Below are 25,427 nucleotides of genomic sequence, written 5' to 3' on the forward strand. Positions count from 1 at the left end.
TATTATTTCCTCTATTTTGACTAAGGTTTTACCACCCACACACTTCTTCTAGTGCCGACTCCACTAATGAAGGTTGGCTATAACCATTGAAAATGCGTCTGTATCTTCTGATTTTCTTAAAAGCGCCTCTGTGTTTAATCCGGTCCAGTCGTGAAGGTTTTTTCAACCAAGGTATTTGTCGTCTACCGTACCAGGAACCCTTTTTCCTTCGATTTTACCCTTCTTAATCAGCTGTAACAACTCGTACTTCTCATTTCTAATTCTAAGTATGTGTCCCAAATATGCTATCTTTCACCCACACACACACACACATACACACACAGCCCCACACACTAACTGAATTTATTATTTAATTAAATTTTTGTTTTTATGTTCTTTATTATAGAGAAAGTTATTGATATATTTATTTTTTTAAGAGATATTTTTTTTGCTTCTTTGCAACAGTAGACTTTTTTTTATGTAGTTTAGGGATTTATTCTTCACATTTTTCTTTGATTACTTATTATAGGAAATTATGTTAAAGTGCAGATTTGTTTTTATATGTTGTAAGAACATACTTTTGTTTTCTGTAAATTAAAAAAGGTAGAATAGGAATTAAAAAAAGGCTGCAAGAGTTGATATTTCATATGTATTTATAAAAAAACATAAAAAGTCTGAATTCTAACAAAAATAGTAAACGAGGAACTTCCCAAGAAGTTGTACAAACCTTACCTCAAATTGACTAACAAACATATAAAAGTGTATAAAATAATTATAAAAACAATTTAAATATTTTTAAAAACACAGATACAAAAAATAACGAAATAATAATCTACTTTGGTTATTAGTCGAGCCAATAGACTGAACGGACAAAAACCGAAAAACCAATGGCTAACAATAAGATTATTAAAAAAATTGACTATTCCTAGGTGGGCTAAATCCACAGTAGGCACAGCCCGAATATATTGCACTAATGGTAACTACGTAATAAAGTAATACCTATGATATTGGTATTTACTTACATATGGTGACGGGCTGTTTGGTCAAACTAATGTTTACTTACCCTCCACACTGAAAACAACTCTCTGACCAGTAAGCATCTATCAAGCATAAATCAGGAGTACACAATATTTTTATGTAAATTTTTAGCTGGCTGTAATAGAAACTTCGTCAGTGTTAATCTGGCTGATGTTTGTTAAGATTTTCTAGCAAATAGTTAAAGATATACTTATAAATCATTAAAATGTGGACTAGATGGTTGGTTGTGTTGTACTGAGAAGGCAAATAATTAAGCTAATCAGTTTAATAGGAATTTATAACACTCTATATAGCCAATTGTGTAGCCTATATAACTTTTGATTTATTATTAAGAGAAAATAGTGATTTAATCATCAAAATGGCACAAAAAATTTGCAATATGTGCTCTCCTAGTACGATAGTTAGATTAGATTAGATAGATGCATTTCTCCCCTTGTAATTGCAGATCTTTAGACTGTGCTGCACTCTTAATTATATCTTATTTATTTTCTGTTTTGTTTTTCATGTCATCTATTAGATGATCTTATATATCATGTGTTATCGGTGCAATGCTCCGCGTATGTTTGGTAATTTTAGACATTTTGCTATCTTTTGTAGATGAAATAAAATGTCACACTATTTCCTATACGTATATGCAGACTATTGGAACATCCAGATGACAAAAATTTTGATTGGATGAATATTGCTTTAAATAAATGATATCTGGTAAACTATTTCTTTCTTGTAAAAAAGTCTTTCTTGTAAAAAGGGTGGTCACGATGTGTTGTTACAACCAATATTTGCCAGATAATGCTTTATGGAGAAATTTTTTCACTCTGTACTGAAAAACTATATTTGTTATGCTGAGATAGGAATTAGTAGGCAGACAGGTTTCTAGTGTAGGGGTGATGTAAACAGTGGCCGCTGATTGCCTTATCAAAGTGATTTGACTGCAATCCTGGTCCTTTCACGTAAAAATCTTCTATAAGTAAAAAAGCTCGTTTTAAAATGTTATGAAAAGTAAAAAATATACAACTTTCAAGATTTCCAATAAATACAGAGTCTAATATATTAAAAAAATGAAGTGCATGAAACCAGTTTGAAATTATTAGGTCTCACACAGTTCTAAATCTCATAAAATGGTTAAAAAGTTATATGAATAGATAAAAATTACAACGGGTCTACAGAATATGATACAAATGTTGTGTAATCCACCATATTTATACCACTCACCCAAGCAGGGCAGGCAGGCAAATATACAAACAGTAGAAAAAGAGTGTAAATGTTTACAAATCATATCATTACTTATTTGTACCATGTTGTAAATGGTTATCCAAGCGAAAGACATACCACGAACGTAGTGTTTTCGACGCTTGGTCTATTTACAGAATTACCTAGAAACCAATATTAATTTTCGGTAAATTCTTACAACGCCCACCCCACACCCTCACAATTTCAGCAAAATCCCAAATAACAAAGATCAAGCAGTATTTTTCCCACATCTCTTTTCCTATTTCTACACTGCGTGTTCGATATATAAATTCTGTTGTTTAAACACTACATTAGAATAAAAAGAAGAAAATTTGTAAATAAAAAAATACCAGGTGAAATAAAAACAGAACGGAAGAGCTAACGGCTTTAAGTAAGTTTATAAGGATATAAACACTTCGTAAGATGTGGTAAATATTAAGAGAACATTGGAAGAGATAGTTGTTAATAATAACGTTGATAATATCATAAATAAAATTAAAATTGATCATACACTAATTTGTGATATCCATATTGAAAAAAATGAAGTTTTCTTTTTTTTTTTCATTAAGACACATCTTTCATATTATGAAGTTTACAAAAGCAATGAGTATTCATGTTACTATGTCCATCCGTATCACTCAGCTTTTACTGATCTCAAGACACAGATTACAAGGCTATCAGTGGTCTAACTTAGTCTGGGACTTTGTGTGTACGATAACTGTAACAATCAAAACAGAATTATTATCATGTGGGTAGCAAGTTATTGAAGCAAATGAGGCTATGGATAATACGTCAAAGCTTGGACTAGCAAAGACAGAACTGAATAGAAATCCACTAGACTGAAAGACACTTTTCCTGTTCAAAAATACAAGTGGGATGAACTTTCTCTCTTCCTCCATGTCACACTAGCAGATTATTCAGTAACTTACACTTTATCAATTTATTAGGGGTCAATAGTCTAAACGCAATAAACCACCTGACGATTGTAGTATAGCAAAAGTTTCTCAGACAAGCACAAATGTTAATTTTTCGATGAGAGAAAGAAGTAACTAAATATCTATGTACGTTTTGTAAGTTTTGCTGCATTCTAGATCAAATCAGAGTACTGATTGTGTTTTTAAATATATACAACTAGAAGTGAACTATTATTAATTTGGGAATTTGCTGAAAGCTTTAAGAAGAGTGAGTCGAGGAGTTTTTAACAACAATCTTTAGTGTGTTATAAAGATAAAACTCTACTCATCATCGAAACGTTTTTTTTGCGATTTTCCGCTTCCATTCGATTATTTCACACATCAAAACTGTTCTAGTCATAGTCACCATTTATAACAGTTTAGTATAAAAATTCAAATTTAAAAAATACAAAGTCTTAAAATAGCTGATACTATATATAATATATACTACTATACATATCCATGCAATTTTTTTAATACATTTAAGACGTTATCAGTATCACACATGATATAGGGATGATAATATCTGATTTCTTCCCCAAACACACAAATAACACATTACACATTAGTTAAAAGTTCAGTTTCGTCAATTCTTCAGATTGATACAGGTTATGAGTAGGTAAATTAATCCTCTGAAGAAGTAAAAAATGGATAAACCATACACAACAATAATTAATAAGATTGAAAATATGTGAAAATATGTGATGGAGAAAAATGTAATACAGTAATCGGTTCGTATCGTCCAGGTATGAAACAGAATATGTGGTTTCTTCTAGATGGCGCATACTGCACCCCTGTATATATTATAGTTAGGGCGAAAAGCTTGAGTCCGTTCGAAAAAATATTCCCATGAGATTTGCATAGTCACTTTCGTGACACACCCCAGTATAAGTTTTAACAAGTCACCCATGCGAAAAGTGGTCCTAATTTATTTAAATAACATTTAAATATTTAGAAACATTTAAAAAATTAGAATAACTTTCGTAGATGAAATATTTTTTCATATTTGAAGACAATTATGTAAAAAATAAGGATATTTTTTTAATTCGTAGGTAATTTGTTTATAATAATTAAGAAATGTAATTAGTCTCATTTTAAAGATAAAGACAATATAGTTTTAGATTTATAGATAGTTTTATTATGATCAGATTGATCGGAACAACTTAAAAAACAATTGTTTGAGCCAAAAAAGTTGATTTCTACAATTTGTTTAAATAAATTAGGACCACTTTTCGCATAGGCGAGTTCTTGAACCATATTCTGGGTTTCCTTATGAAAGTGATTATGCCAAAATATCTCATAGGAATATTTTTTCGAACGAACCCGAGCTTATTCCCTTGTCTATTATACTATTGACATATTTAAGGACAAGACGATAAAACGTGAAAGAAAATAGAAGTAATAAACTGTATTACTCAAAAGCCTTAAGGTTTGAATTTGGTATCGAATTGAAAGAAAACTTTTAGAGGCAATGGAAGAGTAAATCATTAAAGGTATTCAGGTGATTTGTCACCTCAAAACTAAGAACAAAGCTCAACTAGAACAATTAAATGGCACGAGGCAGAATAAAATTTAAAGCAAACTGTTTATAGAGAGATATTGAATATAATGATGTCTTAAGTGAGATTAAAAAAATAAATTGATGGCCAAAGCGAAACAATAAATAAAAAAAAATCAGGCTTTATTGGAAAAAAAGATCAGCACTTAATAGATTGAAAAACAAGATATAGAACAAAAAAAGCTGTACATACTTATTAGTATATTAAAATGATCAGTCGAAATATCAAGTTCTCTATTCGAATAAGCGGAATAGTGTGCTAAAATCTATATTAAGGTTACTGTTAATCTTACTTAAGGAAACTGTTCACTTTTATTTCCATTATATGGCTTGCGTTGAATAGTTTTAATGTGTTTTGTTTTTGTGGTATACAGAAGAAATCACGAAGTATGAAGGATGTGACACGGTTAGCGGACACTAAGCAGGAAGCAATTTAAGTTGAAAATAACATGATCCTTTAATTTGACATATCTTCCAACTCGAAATTTACTAACTGAGCAAATATTACCCACAAATTTCATTTACCTGGTCATATTATTTATAAGATTACATTTACACATCAACAATATAGAAACATGTAACATCTTTGGTACCTACATATGTACAAGTCAAAATAGAAAAATAATTTATAAAAATTCCTAACGTGAATTGTTTTTCAAACAACGTTTACTGCCCGTCAAGTTTCTAGCACATCACATAATTCTATGATAATTCTCACTGCTGTTTTTCAGAAATAAAATGCCCACAAATCCACATATAGACAAGGTTTACATATTTGTTAACATCAAATCGTTTATATTATTTACTTGGTGTTTTCTCAATAACCCTGAGTAGATTTATGTTCCTATCTATGAGGGACATTACAACTAACACTCCAAAAAAAAAACAATAAGTGTATAAGCTTTACTATGATAGTGTCTTACTAGATACTTCCATAGGTATATAATTTTAAATTACTTTTAAATAATTTTAAATGAACTTCGTAAATTAATTTATAACAAAGGAGAAACTCATCTGAAATGTATATTAGGATTTGCTTTGGCATTATGTCATGTCCCACTTTTCCAAACAACGAAAACCTTTCTGTTTAACTATTCAAACAAAGAAAAACTTCTAATCAACATGGTTTTTCCAAAATCTGCTAGATCTGTGCAGTACAATTTTTAAAATATGTTAATAATCCCAATTTAACTATAAAAATTGAAATTAATTTCTAAAATTCTATCACACGAAAACAATATTATCACTTTGAAAATATTTACAAAGATTTAGGGTGGTCAAACTTTTCTTCTTAAATAAACATATTTGAGGTTTTTAAGACCTATCAGATAGAAATATCTAAAAAAATGTAATAAAAGTCAATAATGAAAAGGATAAAACAAAGGTTAGAATAACTAACCAACATGATAAGAAAGATTCTAAAAGCGCAACCCGTGGGAATGAGAAGACGGGGTAGACCAAAGCTGAGGTGGTTGGACGGGGTAAGACAAGATGCCGAGAAGATAGGAGTCGGCAACTGGAAAATGCAAGCAAGGGACAGAATAGAATGGCGTAGAAAGCTTGAGAAGGTCGAGGCCCTCTAAGCACCAAGATGATGATGATGAAGAATAACTAACCGTTTATACGTGCACGATACTTTCTTTATTCTTTGCGTGCGCAGAGAAGAAGCTGGTCTAAATAATAAGCAACATGAAAGATGTCTTCGAAATGTGGACTATGGCGAATACCGTACACAGAGCATTATACCAATATTTTAATTATAAAACAACTGAAGGTCAAGTCCTACCTCACTTACTTCGGATACACAGTGATAAGAAGGCTTAGAAAAACTGATCGTCAAGAGCAAAATAATGAGAAATGACCGCGAGGAAGTCTCTTACACGCTAAGTGGATCAAGTTAGAAGAATTGTTGGCAATGTGGTATACGAAGCTTTCCTAACTCACGATTCGAGCGATCCAGACATAATATCAGTTTACTCTTCCGGAAGTCAACAGACAAAAGTAGAAAGTAGTACTATATGTGACGACTGTTATTAAGGAAAAATATTAAATTTCGCTGACGATATCCTTTTGATACCATAAAATCAAAATAAGCCCAAGAGTTATTGAATACATTAAGTGTGTATGAAAAGAAGTATGCTTACAAATTAACCTTAAGTCAGAGGGGGACAAAATTAGTCCCCAGCCGCAATATAACCGTAAACGACATGGAGATCGGACATGTAACACTCTATAAATATTTAGGTCACGGAATTAGGATAGGTCGAGAAATTACCATGGACGGCTTTTGGCAAGCTGAGACACCCACTAAAAAATCTTTGGAACACATCAGAGTATCTCAGCGAACCATGGAGCGATCGATGTTAGGTTAACATTAAGAGATAGAGTCCTAAATGTAATTATAATAGGCACAACATGAATGCTGTTGAAAGAATAGCATACCTGAAGTGGAATTGGGCTGGACACTGGCGAAAATGAACGACGGTAGGTGGACTAAACACATGGTAGAGTCACGTTATAGGTTTGATGCAAATAGAAGAGGAAGTACGTAACAAGCTGGGGCGATGACGTTAAGAGAGTTCACAACAAACTGGATGCATACGATACAAGATCTGCAGTACTGGAAACGACCGAGGGAGGCTTATGTTAACCAATGGACACTAAAGTTGGTATCTGTCGAAAGGTAGAGACCATACGTTAAGTGATTGAGGTATCCGATATGAACAGTTGCTGGTTGTTAAATTCCTGGCATGAAAAGAAGAAAGAAGACCAAAAAGATATGGTTGGATATTAAGGATACATTTATGTGTAGGGATTCATATTGATATGTACCAATATAAATGTATTTGTTCGCGTCTTCCTTGTCTGGATTACCCTTTTTACTAGAATATCACCGATTTGTGACGAGTTATGATTAATTATTCGAGAATACTTTAATATTGTTTACACGATGAATCGGTTGGACATGTGAATTCATTTCAAAAGGCTTAAAGAAATAAATATTAGACTTACAATCTATTTATTGTACCTTGGACGTACCGTTTTGAACACTAAAATTTTCTGTTCATCGTCAGGTCTCCGGAAAGGTTACTTAAATGCTAAAAAGTACAAATTTTAACTGTTAGGGTTCTATCAGGTATACTATAAAGGATGCCAATATTATGTATGCATCATTTGAAAGATTTTATAAATTGTACTTACATTACGATACATTCCTTATTTTGGCATAGTACAATTTATATACTCTTTAAAACTACGCATACGTGATACTGGCAGAATTTATCGAACCCTAATAGTTATAATTTGTAATTTTTAGCATTTACGTAACCTTTCCGGAGACCTGACGATGAACAGGAAAGTTTAGTATTCGAAACCGGTGGTCCAAGGTAGAATATACTGATTGTAAGTCTAATATTTATTTCTATAATCTTTTAAATATTGTTTAGTTTGTTTTTAGTGATTTTTTCGCACAATTGACGTAAAAAATTTAATAGAAAAGTTTAAGCACCATATTTTTCATGTGGAGGTGTAAAAATTACAAGTATTTATAATATAATGAATTGAGAAATCTTTAATAAGTTGTTCAACAAATGAAGCAATTAAAGAAATAAAAATCGAAGCTACACTTTTAGTAGTTTTCATAATAAATAAGGAAAAATAGAATTAAGGAACACAATAAATTAAGTACATTTCTGTACATTTGCAATATTTATACACCATTTTTAATTAATTATATTGATTAGTTTCACTAGTAGCACTAATTTTCAATTCTGCTACATATTGAAAATACATAATTTTCTTACGATACATATTTTCTAAAAGAATCAAGGAAATAGACTCGATAGCCAGCAAAGTCTATTTATTTTGAATATTTAATTAATAATTAAGCTACATTCACGTTTTTATATAAAAAGACTATAAATGTTTCAATTATTTGTTTAAAATCAATTTGAAATACTAAATTACCTACCAACAATAAAATTTTCCTAAAATAATAAAATGCCGTTCAAATTTATTGCACAAATTGAAAACCCTGTTTGTCTATTTCTATACCGTTCTGTTAATTTTGCGACGGCGTAAAAAAATCAATGTGAAATAGTTGTTAGAATTTACCTACAATTGAGATTTCAAAATTGTACTCAACCATTTGATATGAATTGATTAGTTTAATGTATTTATTTACAACATTTTACTAAAACAATAACTTTTCACTAATCAGTAAAAAAATTGGCGAATTCATTTAGTCTATAAAAAGTTACGTTTAAGTTATCAAAAAGGTACTAATTTTTTTAAATATGCAGTATATAATCTCGCATGCTTGGGTAACATACCACCTTGAGATCTTATCTCACTTGTCACCTTTACATAGTTACACATATTTAACGAAAATCAACTAAGCTATAGAAATGGTATTACTATATACAAAAATGTATTATATTAGACTTATTTAGTCCATTCTTTGCTAATGTGGCCCTAGTGTAGATCAAAATGATGAAACACTCAATAGCCTGTGTATTTTCTTTACTGCTGGTTTCTTTTATGCCATGTACTCATGTGCAAAAATTCATTTATAATTGGGTCAAACATTTGCTTATAATCAATCAAACTTCTTTTTTCTTTAGCTGTTAGTAGTCTCCTAGAATACCGAGTCATATTCAGACATTGCAGATTTCTAGTGTATTTGCCTTGTATTTGTATTGTATAAACTTGTTTGCAGTCAAAGAATTGTCAAGTATTTTAGATTCATTTCAAAACTATCTTTAGTTTAGGGAAATAAATAAAAAAGACTATGTTTGGAACTTGGGAATAATCCTGTTATCTAGCAAGTTTTTTAGTTACTATATACCTAGAGAAAGAACATCCACATGCTCTAAAACCGTTGAAGGAGTTGCAACTGGAGTATACGGAGGGAAACTAAGGCTAAACCTTAGTGAAAGTCTAGGTAATTACTCTTTTATATTCCAAGCAGGAATTTATGTTCTAGAGACGTACCTAGAGGAACGAATCAAAAGGAACTGCATGGGCAGATCTATAAACTGCAGGGGCAGATATCGGATAGACAGGCGTCATCAAATGCACTGGAAGCGAATCTAATTGACTTCCAAGTTAGTTTGGAATCTACAGAATCTGATTCGGATCCGAAAAAGTAACAAATTAAGTTTATTGTGGATGTCTGGACATACTGGTATTAAAGAAAACCAGAAAGCGGACCAGGGGGGGGGGATAAAAGAAGCATTCATAGGCACAGAATAGTTCTTGGCATAGCAAGAATCTCAGCCAAAAGAACAATATCGGACTGGATCAAACAGATAAAATAAAACTGTGACCATAAAACGTAACCACTCGTATAAACAAACGGATCTCAACCTTTCGAAGGCTTTTATACATACACCTTCGAAGAAGAGATTCAAAGATCTACTATGATGGATATGAATGATCTGCGATCCAAAATGTAGTCTTTTAAAAAATTAAAAAAAAAAATAGTGTTTTCTCAATGTTATAAAATTAATTTGTTGCTCTACAAACGGCAAAATAAGGATATATTACCAAACATTTTTACGTGCTTTAAACTACAAAACCGTTTATTACACAACTACAAGTTTGTCTATTTTATATTGTACTATGTCACAGTTTTTCCTGTGGCTCCTTTACTATCCTTCTCCAGCTTGTCCTCTTTACTGCCTTATTTTTCCAATTTATGTTAATTTTTTTCAAATCGATCTGGACACTGCCCAACCACTAATTCTCTAATTATTCGTAGTAATATCGTAGTATTTTTCTTTCCCCCCCTCTCTCTCTCATTCTCTCTCTCTCTCCAATGGTGCTACAGCCCAAATCGAGCCTTGGCTTCCTTTTGAGACTATGCCTCCAACCTTGCTGGTCCGGCGCTGATCTTCTTCAGGTTCTCATGTCTAGCAAATTTTGTGAGTCTACCGCCACTTCATCTTTCCATCTTTTCCGTGACCTTCCTTTTGGTATTTCGCATTACCATACGCATACATTTTGCTATCTAGGGCAATTACTACTATTTTTGGCAATCTTTCGGTCTCCATTCTCATTACATGACCAGCCCATCAAAGTCTCTGAAATTTAACTAATTCTGAGATCGAAGCCTCTTTGAACATTTGGTAGAGTTCATGGTTGTACCTTAATCTCCATAAATCCGTTTTCATTAATAGTTCCAAATATCTTCTTTAGGACTTTCAAAGACTTCCAGCTTTCGTTTTGCGTCTTCTGTCATTACCCATGTTTCGCATTTATAACATACTATTGGTCTGATAATAATTTTGTAGACCCTGATTTTCGATCTCCAGTGTGTGTTTGGAGCGGAACACATGGGCGAGTGTCAAGTAAGCTTTGTTTCCCTTTACTATTCTTCTTTGAATTTCTGGTTCTTCGGTTTCATCCGTGTTTAATGCAACTTCCAGATATGTGAAACTTTCTACATATAATATCGTCCTCTAATTCAATTTAGGCCTATCATTCCTGGTGGAATGTTTGCCGGTCTTATTTAGATTTTCTTGATTCGCTTCTCGCGGTTTCTTTGTTTTCTTATCGGGCCCATACTTCTGAGAATTTTCTTTTCAAATATTCTTAATCTTTCTTCATCTTTATCTGTGAGACACATTGTCTCAGTTGGCGTATGTAACTACTGCTGTGATTACAACTCTGTACATTATCAGTTTCAGTTCTGTACATCAGGTCTTCAGAAATTTTCCATCTTCCTAGATCTCCTTAATAAGCAAATTTATTAGCAGCTCTTCTGCATCTTTTATCAGTTTAGCCGTTTTTAATGTCACTCCAGGACTTTTATTATTTTTAAAACTTTTTCCAGTTCATGCCCTTCTATCTCCTGTGCCATATCCTCCAGTGTTATTTAATAAACCGTGGAAGTAGGTCTCTCACCTTTCCAGTACCTCTGATGTCTCACTTATTAGCATTCCTTCTTCACTTTTGATATATACACTTTGATTCTGATTATTCTGGCTCTTCTTGCTGAATCTGCTGATTTTTCCTTTTTCTTTCTTCTATGTATTGCCCAATAACTTCTTAGCTTGCTTTTATTATTATTGTTTTCATGCGTTCCCATATTTTGTCAGTTTCTGATTGTAGCCAACTCAGTTTCCATCTTTTCTCTATATTTATTTTTTATATTACTCGTTCTTGAAGAGATATTAATCCTTGTAAAAATCAACCACCACCACATATCACAACTTTTCAATACAACACAATATCAAATGTGTAGGTTCACGTTAAAAAGACTTTTTTTAATCAATAATTAACGATTTTTGCAATTTTCGGAGCAACAAATTAATTTTACAACTTTTAGAAAGCCAGTTTGAAGCTTTTGCAATGTTTTAAAAGACGAAATTTTGGAATTTTATTTTAAATGCTTACCTTTTTAAGGTAAATTTTAAGCAAAAATTCGAAAAAATTGGAAATCATAATTTTTCTTTATTATTAACTAAAAAACTTGCTAGATCCCTTTAGGTCTCAAAGTTACTTCTCTGGAGTACTTTTTCAGCTACTTAATTGTTTATTGAAAAAATATAAGAATAGAAAGAATGGACTAAATAAGGAATTTATTGAGGACTTCGTTTTAGTAAACTCTTTGGTTTTACTGCTGTAATAATTCCTAAATTACACTACAATTAAATGTCAGTGAAAGTGACATCAATGTAAAAAATAGTAAAAAATCCATCATATGGCATAGTAAAAAAGACACTCAAGTAGAAAGATATAGCAAAATCACATAAAAAGTTTCGGACCATGTTCTAAGAGTTGAAAGATAATATGAATTTAGGTGAGTAAGCAATTTGCAGGATACAGGGTAGTCAGGTACTTGGAGCTAAGTGGTCAACACTATTCAGCGATTTTTACTCTGTCCAGCAATGGTATTCACAAAATCCCCCTAATCACACAACTACATTTTTGAAATGAAGCGTTTCAATATAATTAGAAAAAAGTTAATAGTATAATAGAAAATTTTGATTTTAGAAAAATGTAGCAATATTGAAGGTAACAGGTTGATGGGTCTTAGTACCTATAGATTAGTTGTAAACTCTTGTTCATATACTGGCCAGCCGTTTTGAAAAAGGACCACTGTCTGTTAAAATCTACATTCTGTATCAAACCCAAAAACCTATCAGGAGATTTCATGTTTGCAATTAGACTAGTATTTACAATACCCTGAAGTAACTGACTAGGTCGTGCTACAGGTAATAATTAACTAATAACTATCGTTTTCAATGTAGCACGCCGTCTCTGTGGCCAGACCAATGCTGTGACAGTGGAAACAAGTTCGCTACCACCAGGCGCCATAAAGATATTTTGGTTATATGTATTATGAGATTTTGAATGTTGTCCAAAGGCCATCGCACCTCCCGTCCACTAGACAGAAATCGAATTGAAAGGTAAGTGCACTACAAAAATACTCTATTTATAAAATTACCACTACCAGTCGTTTATGTGTCACCAAAATAATATTATGTAAAAACAAAATTATTTAATTTAAATCACTATTTTGAATAATATTTGTATGTTTTTTATTTATTCATATCCTTTGGATATAATGACGATATAACAATTTTACAAAAAAAGCTTAGAACAACAATCTCATCCCTCAAGTTAAGATGTTCATAAACTAGTTTATACTCATTCTATAATGGTAAATTTATAGATAACAAGTTTATTGTGATAATGTATGTAGTAATATAACCTTTCAATTAATATTTAGCAAATATTCTATATAAGTGACTAGCAAGTTTACTAAATTACGTTATTATACACACATTAATTTATTTTATGACTATATGGCAAATATTTAATTATACTATATTAGTGTGACTGTGTCACATCTAAAATAATTATTGTTAAAAAGTGTGTGATTCCCTATGTTGCCAAAAAGATACCAAACGTCATCTATCTTCATTAAAAACCACAAAGTGTTTAGGGATTGCAAAATAAGTAATGTAAGTTAACGTTACATGCCCAATTTGCTAAAACAGGTACATTCTAATTTTCCATTACCCCCTTTTTATACTACACAATTATTTAAGAACTGTTTGAAGCTTTCTAAACGTAAATTTAAACTTAATAATGAATTACATATATTTAAATGGCGTTTATAAGCAGCAGTTGCAGTAGTAGTAGTTGAAGTCGTTCAATTTTTTTGAGCATGAACAGACCGACGATTGTAACTGATCCTTTTTACAAACTATTTTTTCCAACAGTGATTTGCGCGCCCAATAATTTCTTAATTTGTTGGTTCTGTTATTTCCTTTTTACGGCTTCTTTTTTTCTGGAAGCTGTCTGTTACAAACCGGATGTACTGTAGCCAATTGGCTTATTCCATATCTTCATTTTGTTCATCTTAATCATTCTAGAATTCTGGAACCCTAGATGGGTCGTCTATCTAGCTCTAAGTAGATGTGTACTATATGCGTTTGGAGTTACTTGGTAGTCGCTTGAGATCTAGTGCATAAGTCTCTTTGAAACAGCATCATTATATGCAGGTATTCCTTGACTGGCACACGTCCAGTAAGGAAGCCTGATTCCGGCTTGTTTTCCGCAGTACTTCAGCCCATGCCATTAGCGCATGTCTTGTTTGCTTCATCAATATATTTTTATTGCCAATGATGTGCTTATTTCGACAGTTAAATGTTTGATACCTATTTTGAAGGTTAAGTCCACTATTCTTCTAAGGCTCTTGGCAACAAAAACTTATTATTTTGGTCAATTCTAGGTAGTGTTACCACTAATGATTTCCACAGTTTTCATTGTCTTTCTTCTCCCCAGCCGTTTATATCCTCCAAATCTCCATCTTGCAGGTGTTTCTTTCCATTACCTCATCTACTTCATCTCTGAACAATTTTTAAAGTTTTTCTCTGTTTCTTCTTCCGATCGGACTCCATTATGTAATTTTGTTTATCCTGCATCCGCTCTTTTGACATCCTCTCACCAGGTTTGTCTTTTTCATTTCAGTTTTCTTATACAGACCAGTGTTTGTCTTACTCTATTATTTAGAGGTGGTTCAGTTTGATATTATGAGTATTCATATGGTTATTCAATTATATTGATTACTCAGCAAACTATTGATACATGTTGTCATTGTGATCTAATGTTACAATTTCTTCAATAACTCAAATTTGTCAGTATTTATTATTTCTTCTTGAGTTTACGTGACTGACAGTGTTATTTTTGATTTAAGCTTACTACCAACTGTAGCTGTGAATCAAATGATAGTATGTGCATAAGAATATATCACATTCAGTAATTACACAATTTTGCTATTGTTTCAAGTGATAATTATCGAGTGATTTTAATATTAATTTGCTATCTGTTAATTAGCTTATATGGCTGTATCAGCAATAAACTAAAAGAGTAATAATCTGTTGACCTTTTTTTTTCTATTTTCTACAAGTTTAGACTGATAATGTGCGAGAACTAATCGATTATTTCTTACATGAAAGTATTGTCAAGTTGTATAAATTTGATATTTATGTGTAGTAGTAAACTTTCTAAAGAACTTATTTTACAATCCCAGGAATAGATTTGGAAATCTCAGCTGATATGATACAAACTATTCGTATTTAAGTCAGCATTAGGTTCAGATTTAGTAGTTTTTGTGTTTTTAATGTTAACAATGCGTGTGGTAACCCTCATTTCTATAAAAGGTTCTGGGAGGTGTTAAAGCCCCGGTTTTATAAAATCGCCTAATTGTAATCGGACTGATTCATGATCTCAAATATACTCGAAATTTGTATAATTGCTACTATTAAATTTTGGCCTAAGCAATAAACTGGAGGGTTGCTACCACAGTGGTATGGTAATAAGCTAAAAAGTGGCGCAACCCCTGGCCGCAGTACTAAGCGCTCCTGCGTTAACACCAACGGAATGGCACAGCCCTTGGCCTGTCAGCCCCCTCCTTCACCAGCGGTTTGTGGAACTCTCTGCCTGGTCTTGAGTGGATGGTGGCCCAGCAGTGTTCACAGTAGTACTAAAAAATCAAGAAAATTTATTTAACTTCAATATCTACAAGTCATTATTATTGGTATTAAGTTTAGGATAAAGAATAATAAATAAGTACAAGGTAAATTGTCATAGATTTTTAAAGTATGCACACTTGACTCGCGCAGAAAGCATCATGCCATTTTTTTAGGCGATTCCAGTAGCGTCGTGGTGTAATTGATTATTATAAAACAATATACTACAGTTTTTACTGGAAACTATATACTACAGTTCTTGCATTTAGTGTTTCCTGTGCAAGTTTCTGATGTCATTCCGAACCATTCACAAAGGTTTTACACCCAAGAAATTTTTTACGATCCACGTATCCTCGTCCAACTATCTTTTCTTGCATTATACGCTGTAGGAACTCATATCTTGTGTATCTACAGACGTGGTTAAGGAAGTTTTCTCTACTTTATAGTAAATATAATTTCATGTTTACTAATCAGTCATTTCAGCACTTTCTAATTTGAGAACGCATCTGTAGACCCACATTTCAAAGGCCTGTATCTTTTTCAGGAGTTCCTTACTTAGTGTCTAGCTTTCCACACCGTATGGAAAATACATAACACCTAGCCATTAGAATTCATAGTCATAGAAAGATACGGTGCTGTCAACAGTTTTTTTTATTTTGACGAACGCAGCTCATGCTTGTTCAATGCATGAACGAATTTCTTCTGAATGTTGGTTAGTCTCTTTGACAATAGTTCCAAGATATTTGTACCGAGAAATCCGCTCAATGATCTGTCTATTAAAAACTAATTGTCCACAATTGTTATTAATTTTTTTTTCGAAAGACCATCATTTTGTTTTTTTTTGAGATTGATATGTGAACCGTGTGATATACTAACCACAGATACTTTATCAAAGAGTCTCTGGAGGTCTCCAGCATATCTGATGTTGACAAGAACTCCATTTATCGATATTCCAGCTGACTCATCTGCTAATACTGCACGGAAAATAATTTCAGAATATAAATTGAATAGCATTAGCGAGAGAATACATCTCTGTCGTAAACCCTTTTGAATAGAGGAAGTTTCGTACCTTTAATACTTTCAGCACATCGACAAATCCTACCCTATCAAAGGCTCGCGTAAGGTCAATGAAGCACACGAAGGCAACTTTATTATATTCAATATTCAATAGTTTTTCAGCTATTTATCTGATAATAAATATTGCATCTACGGTGGATATATAATTTCGGAATCCTTGCTGTTCTTCACTGATGCCACACTGCGAGGCCTCTTTAGGCAAAGTTTTTGGTAAATAGCTTCGAAGCTGTGGTTAATGATCTGATACCTCTATAATATTATGGGTCTGCTTTCCCCTTTTTTAAAGACTGGAATAGTTCTACTTTGTTTTACTGTTCTGGATACTTTGTCGTTTTATATATATTTTTAAATAGAGTTTGTATTTTATTCATTATTGTGCTACCACCGTTATTAGCAGCTCATTATTAATATTATTCAGTCCTGGTGCTTTTCTATTTTTCAGTTTGGCCACTGTTTGGCCTAGTATGGAAATGATTCTCCCAAGTTTCTGTTGTTATTGTTTTTATATGTACATATTCGGTGTTTGGTTTGTTACGGTGTCGTAACATACCCCATATCCTCTTTTAACTTGCGTACAATCCATGTTCCATATCTGTAGAGTATTTCTCCCAGAACTGTCTTTGATTGCCTGGATTTTCTTTTCACTGCTCAAGCGGTTTAATATCTTCGTTAAACCATGATATCCTGTTGATTTCAAATTTCAAAGATCATTGTATGCATATACTTATTTTATTCAGGTCCAGAAAATTGTGTGGGTGACGCAGATAGCATACTACTTATCATACTAGACATGAAAGCCCAAATAAATGACAGTCCTGCTCGACAATTTCCTAATAAGTGTGTTTAATTTCAAAATTCATAACCAAATTCCCAACAATTTAAGTATATTTATAATTAGAATACCTGTTTTTGTAATTTTTTTAAAAAGTATTTAATAATGATGGTTTAGAAGTTATTTTTTTGCTGAATTTTTTTGTTACCCACTTTATTTTCCACAATTACAACTAAAAATATTTTCTTTTTGACCTTTCTAATATATTAAATTGGACGTTTATTATACCAATAACATATTATTGGACTTATAATTGTTTTATAAATTTTAATTTTCTATTTCTCCCATATGATTTTGATTTTATTAACTCTTTGTGCTTTGAGCACTAAAATATAATATTTCGTTCTACTTGGAGCTCATGAGATAGTTGCATGTTAAACGCAAACTCGAAGACAGAAAGGCCATGTTTCCCACAAATTTAAAAATCATAATTTATTTATCTAACCATTTGCATTTCTTTCAAACTCGCAACATTTTTTTATATGAAATCCACAGGTGCTTCTTTCGTAGTAAGTCTTGTAATATCAGTAATATACAGTAATTTGAATTTTATCGGATTCAATTTGATTTAATCGATTATAATTTTTATTGTAACATTTATAAACGATAGAAATTAGACCTTTCGCTTGAAGTAGACTTCCTTAGTCACAATTTGGCACATATAAACCATTCAGTAGCAGTTTTCTTATAAATAGAACTCATCTAAAATACCGAAAATAACTGGGACACAGTGGCGTTGTTAAACGGTGATATTGGATTAAAAGTATATCGAGAAAACGTACAAAATAACTATATATTTTCCATATACTGTTATTTTCTTCACATTTTATTCTGTCACTCTCTATTAAATCTCTTTTGTCATGGTCGTCTGATTTTTGTTGCCTTTTCAGGATCTTTCTCGCGTTTGTTTTTCTATTGAATTTCATTGATATTTTTTTTGTTAAAATTTTCATTAAATGTTCCATAGTACTGGAATCAAGCAGTATATACACAACTAATTTAACTTCACCAACTCTGATATTAATTCTGCGTTCTTTTTATATTTTTGTGATGCTGTGTCTGTTTTCAGATGTTTCAGACACTGGCTGTTATCATATTAAGTATGCCATTGAACTTTTCCGTATCAAATTCATCTGAAGACCTCCATTGCTTTACGTTGTTTAAGCAAGACACTACCTTGGTAGTCAAATCCAACTAGGTTTTCATACGACATTTTCCTGAATAATCTTCATGTTGGAAAATGAATACTTTTCTCAGATTTTTGGAGTGGACATGGATTCGCCTATCTCAGCACTAATATCTAACTTAGTAATGGAAATATTAGAGACAACAGTCATCTCTAAATTGAAGTGCAACATACATTTCAACAAATGATATGTTGATGACTGCTTACTCTATATTCTGCATTACTACGAAATCGATTGCACTCTTCAAATGTTCAATAATTTCCATAATAACATTCAATTTACTTATGACCTAGAAGAAAACAACAAAATTACGTTTCTTGATTTACGTACAAAAATATTGATACCAAGACGAGGAAAAATTTTTTATTTTCGGAAAACTTTTTCCCCATTTTCAGCAATTTGACACAATACGGCATTCATATACAAAGTTTCGGATCGGTATACAGATTAATTTTTTTGCAACGCCGTACATTTCCGCTGGAACGGGGGTGAGAAATCTAAGGCGCAACCCTTAATTTGAGCCCTCTTGTCTTGAGTTCTGTTAAGGTCTGTTGTTCTAAGTAGTTATTACATATTGTAGTATTGATTTATATGTGATTCATATTGTGTCAAATAATCCCCTAAAAATGTCCCATCTTCTGCTTTTTTTCTAAATTGTAATGCAATAATTAGCTTTTATTTTTTAGTATTAACTCAATATCTTTCAACATTTGTTTGTAATGTTTTTTACTAATTATTACACATAGACACGAAACAGGTTTTTGTTCGAAAATTGAATACAATGCCGTGTCAAAGTAAACTTCTATTGTATTATTAATGACAATAATGTCGATAAAAACTGTACTCTGCAAAGGATACTCAACGTTTTCGTAACATCATTATATTTAAATAAGCATCATGTTTTAAGTAAAGTTTATATTTGAAACAATGTTGTTTTTTTACTATAACATGAAATGAGAATATTTACCAGGTTGAGAGAATTGACTGTTAAGACATAAAACTCTTATTTCATTCTCATTGTATCAGATATTTGTCTTTTTTATGTACCATATCAAAATTACTTTACTTTCATGTTTTTAAACCTTAACGGTGCTCTGCATCTGAAAAAGTTGCCTACGTTTTGCCACTTTTCTGACGAGAGTCTTTGATGACTTAATCTCGCTCCTATACGCACAGGGAGTAGAAGTGCAGACCTATGCGGATGATCTAGTAATTATGGTAAGAGAAAAATATACTAATGTTCTATTCAGCACACTACAAAGAACATTAAATATCCTTACTAGGTGGTACGATAGGGAAAAACTCTGTCAATCCTAGTAAAACAGTAGTAATCAGTTTTACGAGGAGACGGAACCTAGATAACATCTGGATGGAGAAATGAAGATATATGGAGAAACTGTCAAAGAGACTACTGAGGTAAAATATCCAGGAATAATACTAGATACGCGGCTTACATGGAACGCCCATTTGGAAAGAATAATCCACAAAGCAAAGCTTTCCCTTTGGACGTGTCGAAGGATATGTGGGAAAACATCGTTTATAAAACATAAATAGATGTACTGGCTAGTTAGATCTATTATTGCGTATGACGTACTAAGATAGTGGACTAAATACCAACAAAAGACCACCAAAGAGGATCGTAACAGGAGCGATGTCGACTACCCGAACTGCCTCCATGGAGGTGATACTTATTAGGAGGCTCAATATCTCCTCCCAATATATTATTCAAATAAGGTAATTTCTCACCAACAGTTTTTAGGAGTTCCTGTTGACTCTTCTCAATACTTCATTGTTAGTCATGCGAGCCTTCCAAGGATTCTATATATCCATATTTCTACTGGTTTATTCCGTTCACTATTGGAATTTCTAGCGTCCATGAAGTCTTCTTATTTTTTATGTCTGCTCTCATAACATCTTCAAAGTATTTTAATTGTTGGAGATGAACTTTGCTGGATAGCCGTTTGCTGACTTTTAGCTCATTTAAAATTGAAATATTTGTCCTGTGGTCGGTGCACGAAATTCGTAACATTCTTCTCCAACTGTACATTTCAGTGGCTTGTATCTTTCTTCTTTTCGTTTGTCAAAGGGTCCAAGATTCACATCCGTATGTCAATATTGGGAATATTAAGCAGTGGATCAATCTCATTTTTAGAGTTCGTAAAATTTTAGAATTCTTCCATATTTGGGCATGTTTCCTATGGCGACTTGTTTCCTTCCTTCGTTTTATTTTTTTTTGTTCAGCTCTCTTAAACTAACTTTTTTCCTTTTACTATGTACATCACTTTGACAAAGATTTCTGCTATTCTCAATTATTTTAAGGGTTTTAAACTGTAACATACGTATATCTAATTGCACTAACTAATTCCACACTTATTTTTTATTCCATATGGTTATTGCATAGGCCTCATAGATGCTTTCTATTGTCTTGTTAAAGATCTTGAAAAGGCCATCTCGTCTATTGTTCTCATGCAAGATGCCTTAAACCTTATAACACATACTGTTCCAAAGAAGAACTTTGAGTAAATCTTAAAAAGCGACAATTGTTTCAATAACAAACAGGAGAACATTAATAACTCAGTCTCCGGTTATGAATGGCACAACATTATCATTCTCATAAGAGGTGAAGTATTATCTCGGCAGTTATCCGTAATAGGAAATTTATGTGGCATGGTTATCTCGTAAATCTTCTTCTTCAGATGCAAACCCACTAATGGATGTTAGCGATCACATTTTCCATTAATTCTCTATTTCTTGCAATATGTATTAGAGATTGTATGTCGTAAATAGTGACACTAAAGTAACAAGGACTCTTTGGACTTGCCTAGGCAAAACGTGGGGTCTAAAACCTGAAATGATCTATTAGTCTTGTATAATGGTTTGCAGTCTGAGAAATAATGCATTTCTCCTCCTATGCATATATATGTAGGAGATCGCTCTAGAAAGCGCCTTTAGACTAACACTTCATCATTGCGTAAGACACGGCGACTTGACTGGCTATTTAGAGATTTTAAGATCGGAACGTAATCCATGAAGATGACCACAAACAATATGTCAGCCAAAAAATGTATTACTTCTGACAGCTAAGCTGCAGTAAAGGGTCTGAAGTCTACAACTTATAAGTCGTTAACAGCTTGGGGATTATTCATTTGACTGCTGAACGGTAAGGTTGTGTCCGAGACCTGCCTTATCAACAAAAATAGTTAAGTTAATTAAAAGTTAATTAAGGATATCATTTATCGTGAGTGATGTCCGACGATCTAGTTATCGGTCGTTATGTTATCGCGAAACCAATTAGTAAAAGACAATCAGTAAGTTTTTGCTTTTATTTTTATTAATAATAAAAATGTATTCTATTCAGACAGAAACTGAGGCGATATTAGTCCAGCAAAATAACGCGTTATTTGCAGAGAACGCACAACGTTCGCAAAATGAACAAGCACTATACAATGCTTGGTTCCAATTAGAAAACAATGTTAAAAAGCTTAATATAGATAATCAGCGACTAAATGGAATAATTATCGCAATGGAAAAAAGATTAGCACAGCTTGAAAATACCCAACAATATACAGGGTCAACAGTAAATGCTGACAGAACAAAAGACGACAAAAAATCAGACAAAACTGAATACTGGACTCATGAAGAGAAGTTATCAAATGAAACGAAGTGGATAAGAAAAGAGAAAAGGAATACCAAAAAGCGTAAAATGGATACTTCATTATCCCCTCCCTCCCCAGAGCAAACAACCACCGAAAAACAAATTAAAAAGCCAAAAACTGCCTTTACCAGTCGTAGTAGAAGGTTTCAAAAATGCTGCCGACTTAAGTAAAACTCTAGTCGATGTTGGTATTAACTTCACTATGAGAGTCATAAATAGTGAAGTGATAAAGATTAATACACCCGACAGCGATCAATACAGGGAACTAATAAAGTGTTTAAATACGAGTAATTTTTCTTATGACACATATGAAAACAAACAAGAAAGACCAATCAGAGTAATTGTTAAAAAATTACATCATACCTTTCAGCCACAGGATATAGTAAGAAATCTACAAAGAAGAGGATACAGAGCTATTCAAGCTGACAAGAAATTGAAATGGGAACTAAAAATCCTTTAGATATGTTCGTCCTGGCGTTCAGACAGGATGAAGATATAAACGAAGTTTTTGGAATAACGGATATACTAAGCATGAGAGTTGAGATCCAGCCATTACAGAGTTCAAGACTGATACCGCAGTGCAAAAGATGCCAGGCCTATGGTCATACATGGAAATATTGTAACAAGGAACCAAGATGTGTTAAATGCATCGGTAAGCACCTAACAAAAGATTGTAAGAAAGCACCAGAAGACAAACCAAAATGCATCAATTGTGGCGAAAGTCATTCTGCAAATTACCGCGGAGTTATGTAGCCAAAAAAATACAAAAGCTGAAAAATCAGAAGTAAAGAAAGTGCTCCAAAACCCCCACAAAGGGGTAATGTGAAGGAAAAACCAAAAATAGAAGCTGTCACTGCAAATAAAAAGTATAGTGATGTAGTAAACAATACAAAACAGTCGCATCAAGAAGTAGAAACCGATAATACATTAAAAATGATATTAGAAAAGCTCATTAAGATAGAGGGCACAATAACTCAAATAGAAGTAAGAGTGACCAGATTGGAACATAGCGCTAAAGGTGCTATACCGAAAATTAGAAATGGCTAAGCAATTTCGGATAATGGAATGGAATGCTAATGGACTGCTACCACATCAAAATGAGCTACAAGCAGTCCTAGACATAGAAGAAGTTGACTAGTGTCTCATATCCGAAACACATTTCACTAAATAATCTTTCATAAAATTTACAGGATACAAGACATACCACACTATACATCCTGACAATGCAGCAAAAGGAGGAAGCGCAATAATAATAAAAAATAACATTCAGCATTATGAGGAGCTAAAATATGAAACTGAACACATACAAGCAACCACAGTATGTGTCAAGCTCAAAACTAATTGCGAAATTACTATAAGTTCAATTTATAGCCCCCCTAAGCATTCCATTAAAAAAGAACAGTATGAAGAATATCTGAAGAGTATGGGAAAAAGATATATCATTGGAGGTGCCTTTAATGCAAAGCACACTCAATGGGGATCAAGATTGACAACACCAAAAGGGAACGAGTTGCTGGTAGCCATGAAAGAACAGAAATGTGAACCAATATCAACGGGTAGACCGACGCATGGGTCAAGTGATCGGAACAAGATACCGAACTTAATTGATTTTTTCATTATTAAAAATATTTTAGCCAATTATGTATATATTGATGATTGCTGGGATATGAACTCAGACCATTCACCCATAATGCTCACATTGAGTGACACGATTATTAGAAAGGAGTGTAATCCAATATTAACCAACAAATTAACAGACTGGGAAAGTTTTAAATCAACCCTTGAAGAAAAAATTGAATTATCTGTACAATTAAAAACATCTGAACAACTAGATGAGGAAGTAGAGTTGTTTGTTCGAAATATACAAAAATCAGCATGGGAAAACACTCCGATTCAAGTATCAAAAGTAAAAGGAAACAACTATCCGAAGGAAATTAAAAAGTTAATTAAAGAGAAGAGAAAACTAAGAAGGAGGCAACCAACCAAAGCTCCTAAAGATAAAACGTATCTGAACAATGCAACTCAAAAGTTTAAAAGAGAGATTCAAAATATAAAAAATGAATCAATTAGTTCTTATCTGAGAGAATTGACGGATGATAGCAGCACTGAATACTCCCTATGGAAAGCAACGAAAAGGCTAAAAAGACCAGTAACCCATTAAACTGGAAGATGGTAGTTGGGCCAAGAGCAATAAGCAAAAGGCAGATAGATTTGCCACATATTTAGAAAATACATTCAAACCACATGAAGACCAAATTAATGATCAAATATGGGTAGAGTCTAATCAGATAGAAGAGACAATCAGACCAACATCCTAAAAGAAGTAGCTGATGAAATAAAAGAAAACATAAATCTGAAGAGAATTACTAAAAAACCTGCCTCGCAAAGCCATAGTAATATTGACCAACCTAATTAATGCTGCTTTTAGATTAAGATATATCGCAAATTTATGGAAAATAGCTGAGGTAATGATGATACCAAATCCAGGGAAATCACCAACAGAAGTCTCTTCTTACAGACCAATATCACTGTTACCAGTGATGTCAAAGCTGTTCAAGAAACTCTTGCTAAAAAGAATGAAACCGATAATAGAAGAAAAAAAAATTGATTCCAAACCACCAATTTGGCTTCAGAAATAAACACTCTACTATTGATCAAGTACATAGAACTACTAACATAATTGAGAAATCGTTAGAGGAAAAGAAAGTCTGCTCTACAATATTTTTAGACGTAGCTAAGGCATTCGATAAAGTATGGCATGAAGGTTTACTGTATAAACTGAAATCCTTTATGCCTAGACAATACTCAGAAATTCTACAGTCATACATATCTGATAGATACTTCAGAATCAAACAAGAAGACGTTTACACAGATTTAAAAGAAATTAAAGCAGGAGTCCCTCAAGGAAGTGTATTAGGTCCGGTCTTCTACCT

At 32.6% G+C, this 25,427-nt stretch overlaps 1 protein-coding gene across 1 annotated transcript in view; it reads right to left on the minus strand.

Moving 5' to 3' along the window:
• Window positions 1-614: 614 nt before the first annotated feature.
• Window positions 615-25,427, minus strand: part of orb2 (cytoplasmic polyadenylation element-binding protein orb2) — a 316,079-nt gene continuing 291,266 nt past the window's right edge. Inside the window, exon 7 of the mRNA XM_072546756.1 lies at window positions 615-15,757. Within this exon, the coding sequence (XP_072402857.1) occupies window positions 15,641-15,757 (117 nt within the window). The 3' untranslated portion in view covers window positions 615-15,640. The remainder of the gene's footprint in view (window positions 15,758-25,427) is intronic.

The sequence above is a fragment of the Diabrotica undecimpunctata genome, chromosome 10, assembly GCF_040954645.1.
Source record: "Diabrotica undecimpunctata isolate CICGRU chromosome 10, icDiaUnde3, whole genome shotgun sequence".
Classification (NCBI taxonomy): Eukaryota; Metazoa; Arthropoda; class Insecta; order Coleoptera; family Chrysomelidae; genus Diabrotica; species Diabrotica undecimpunctata.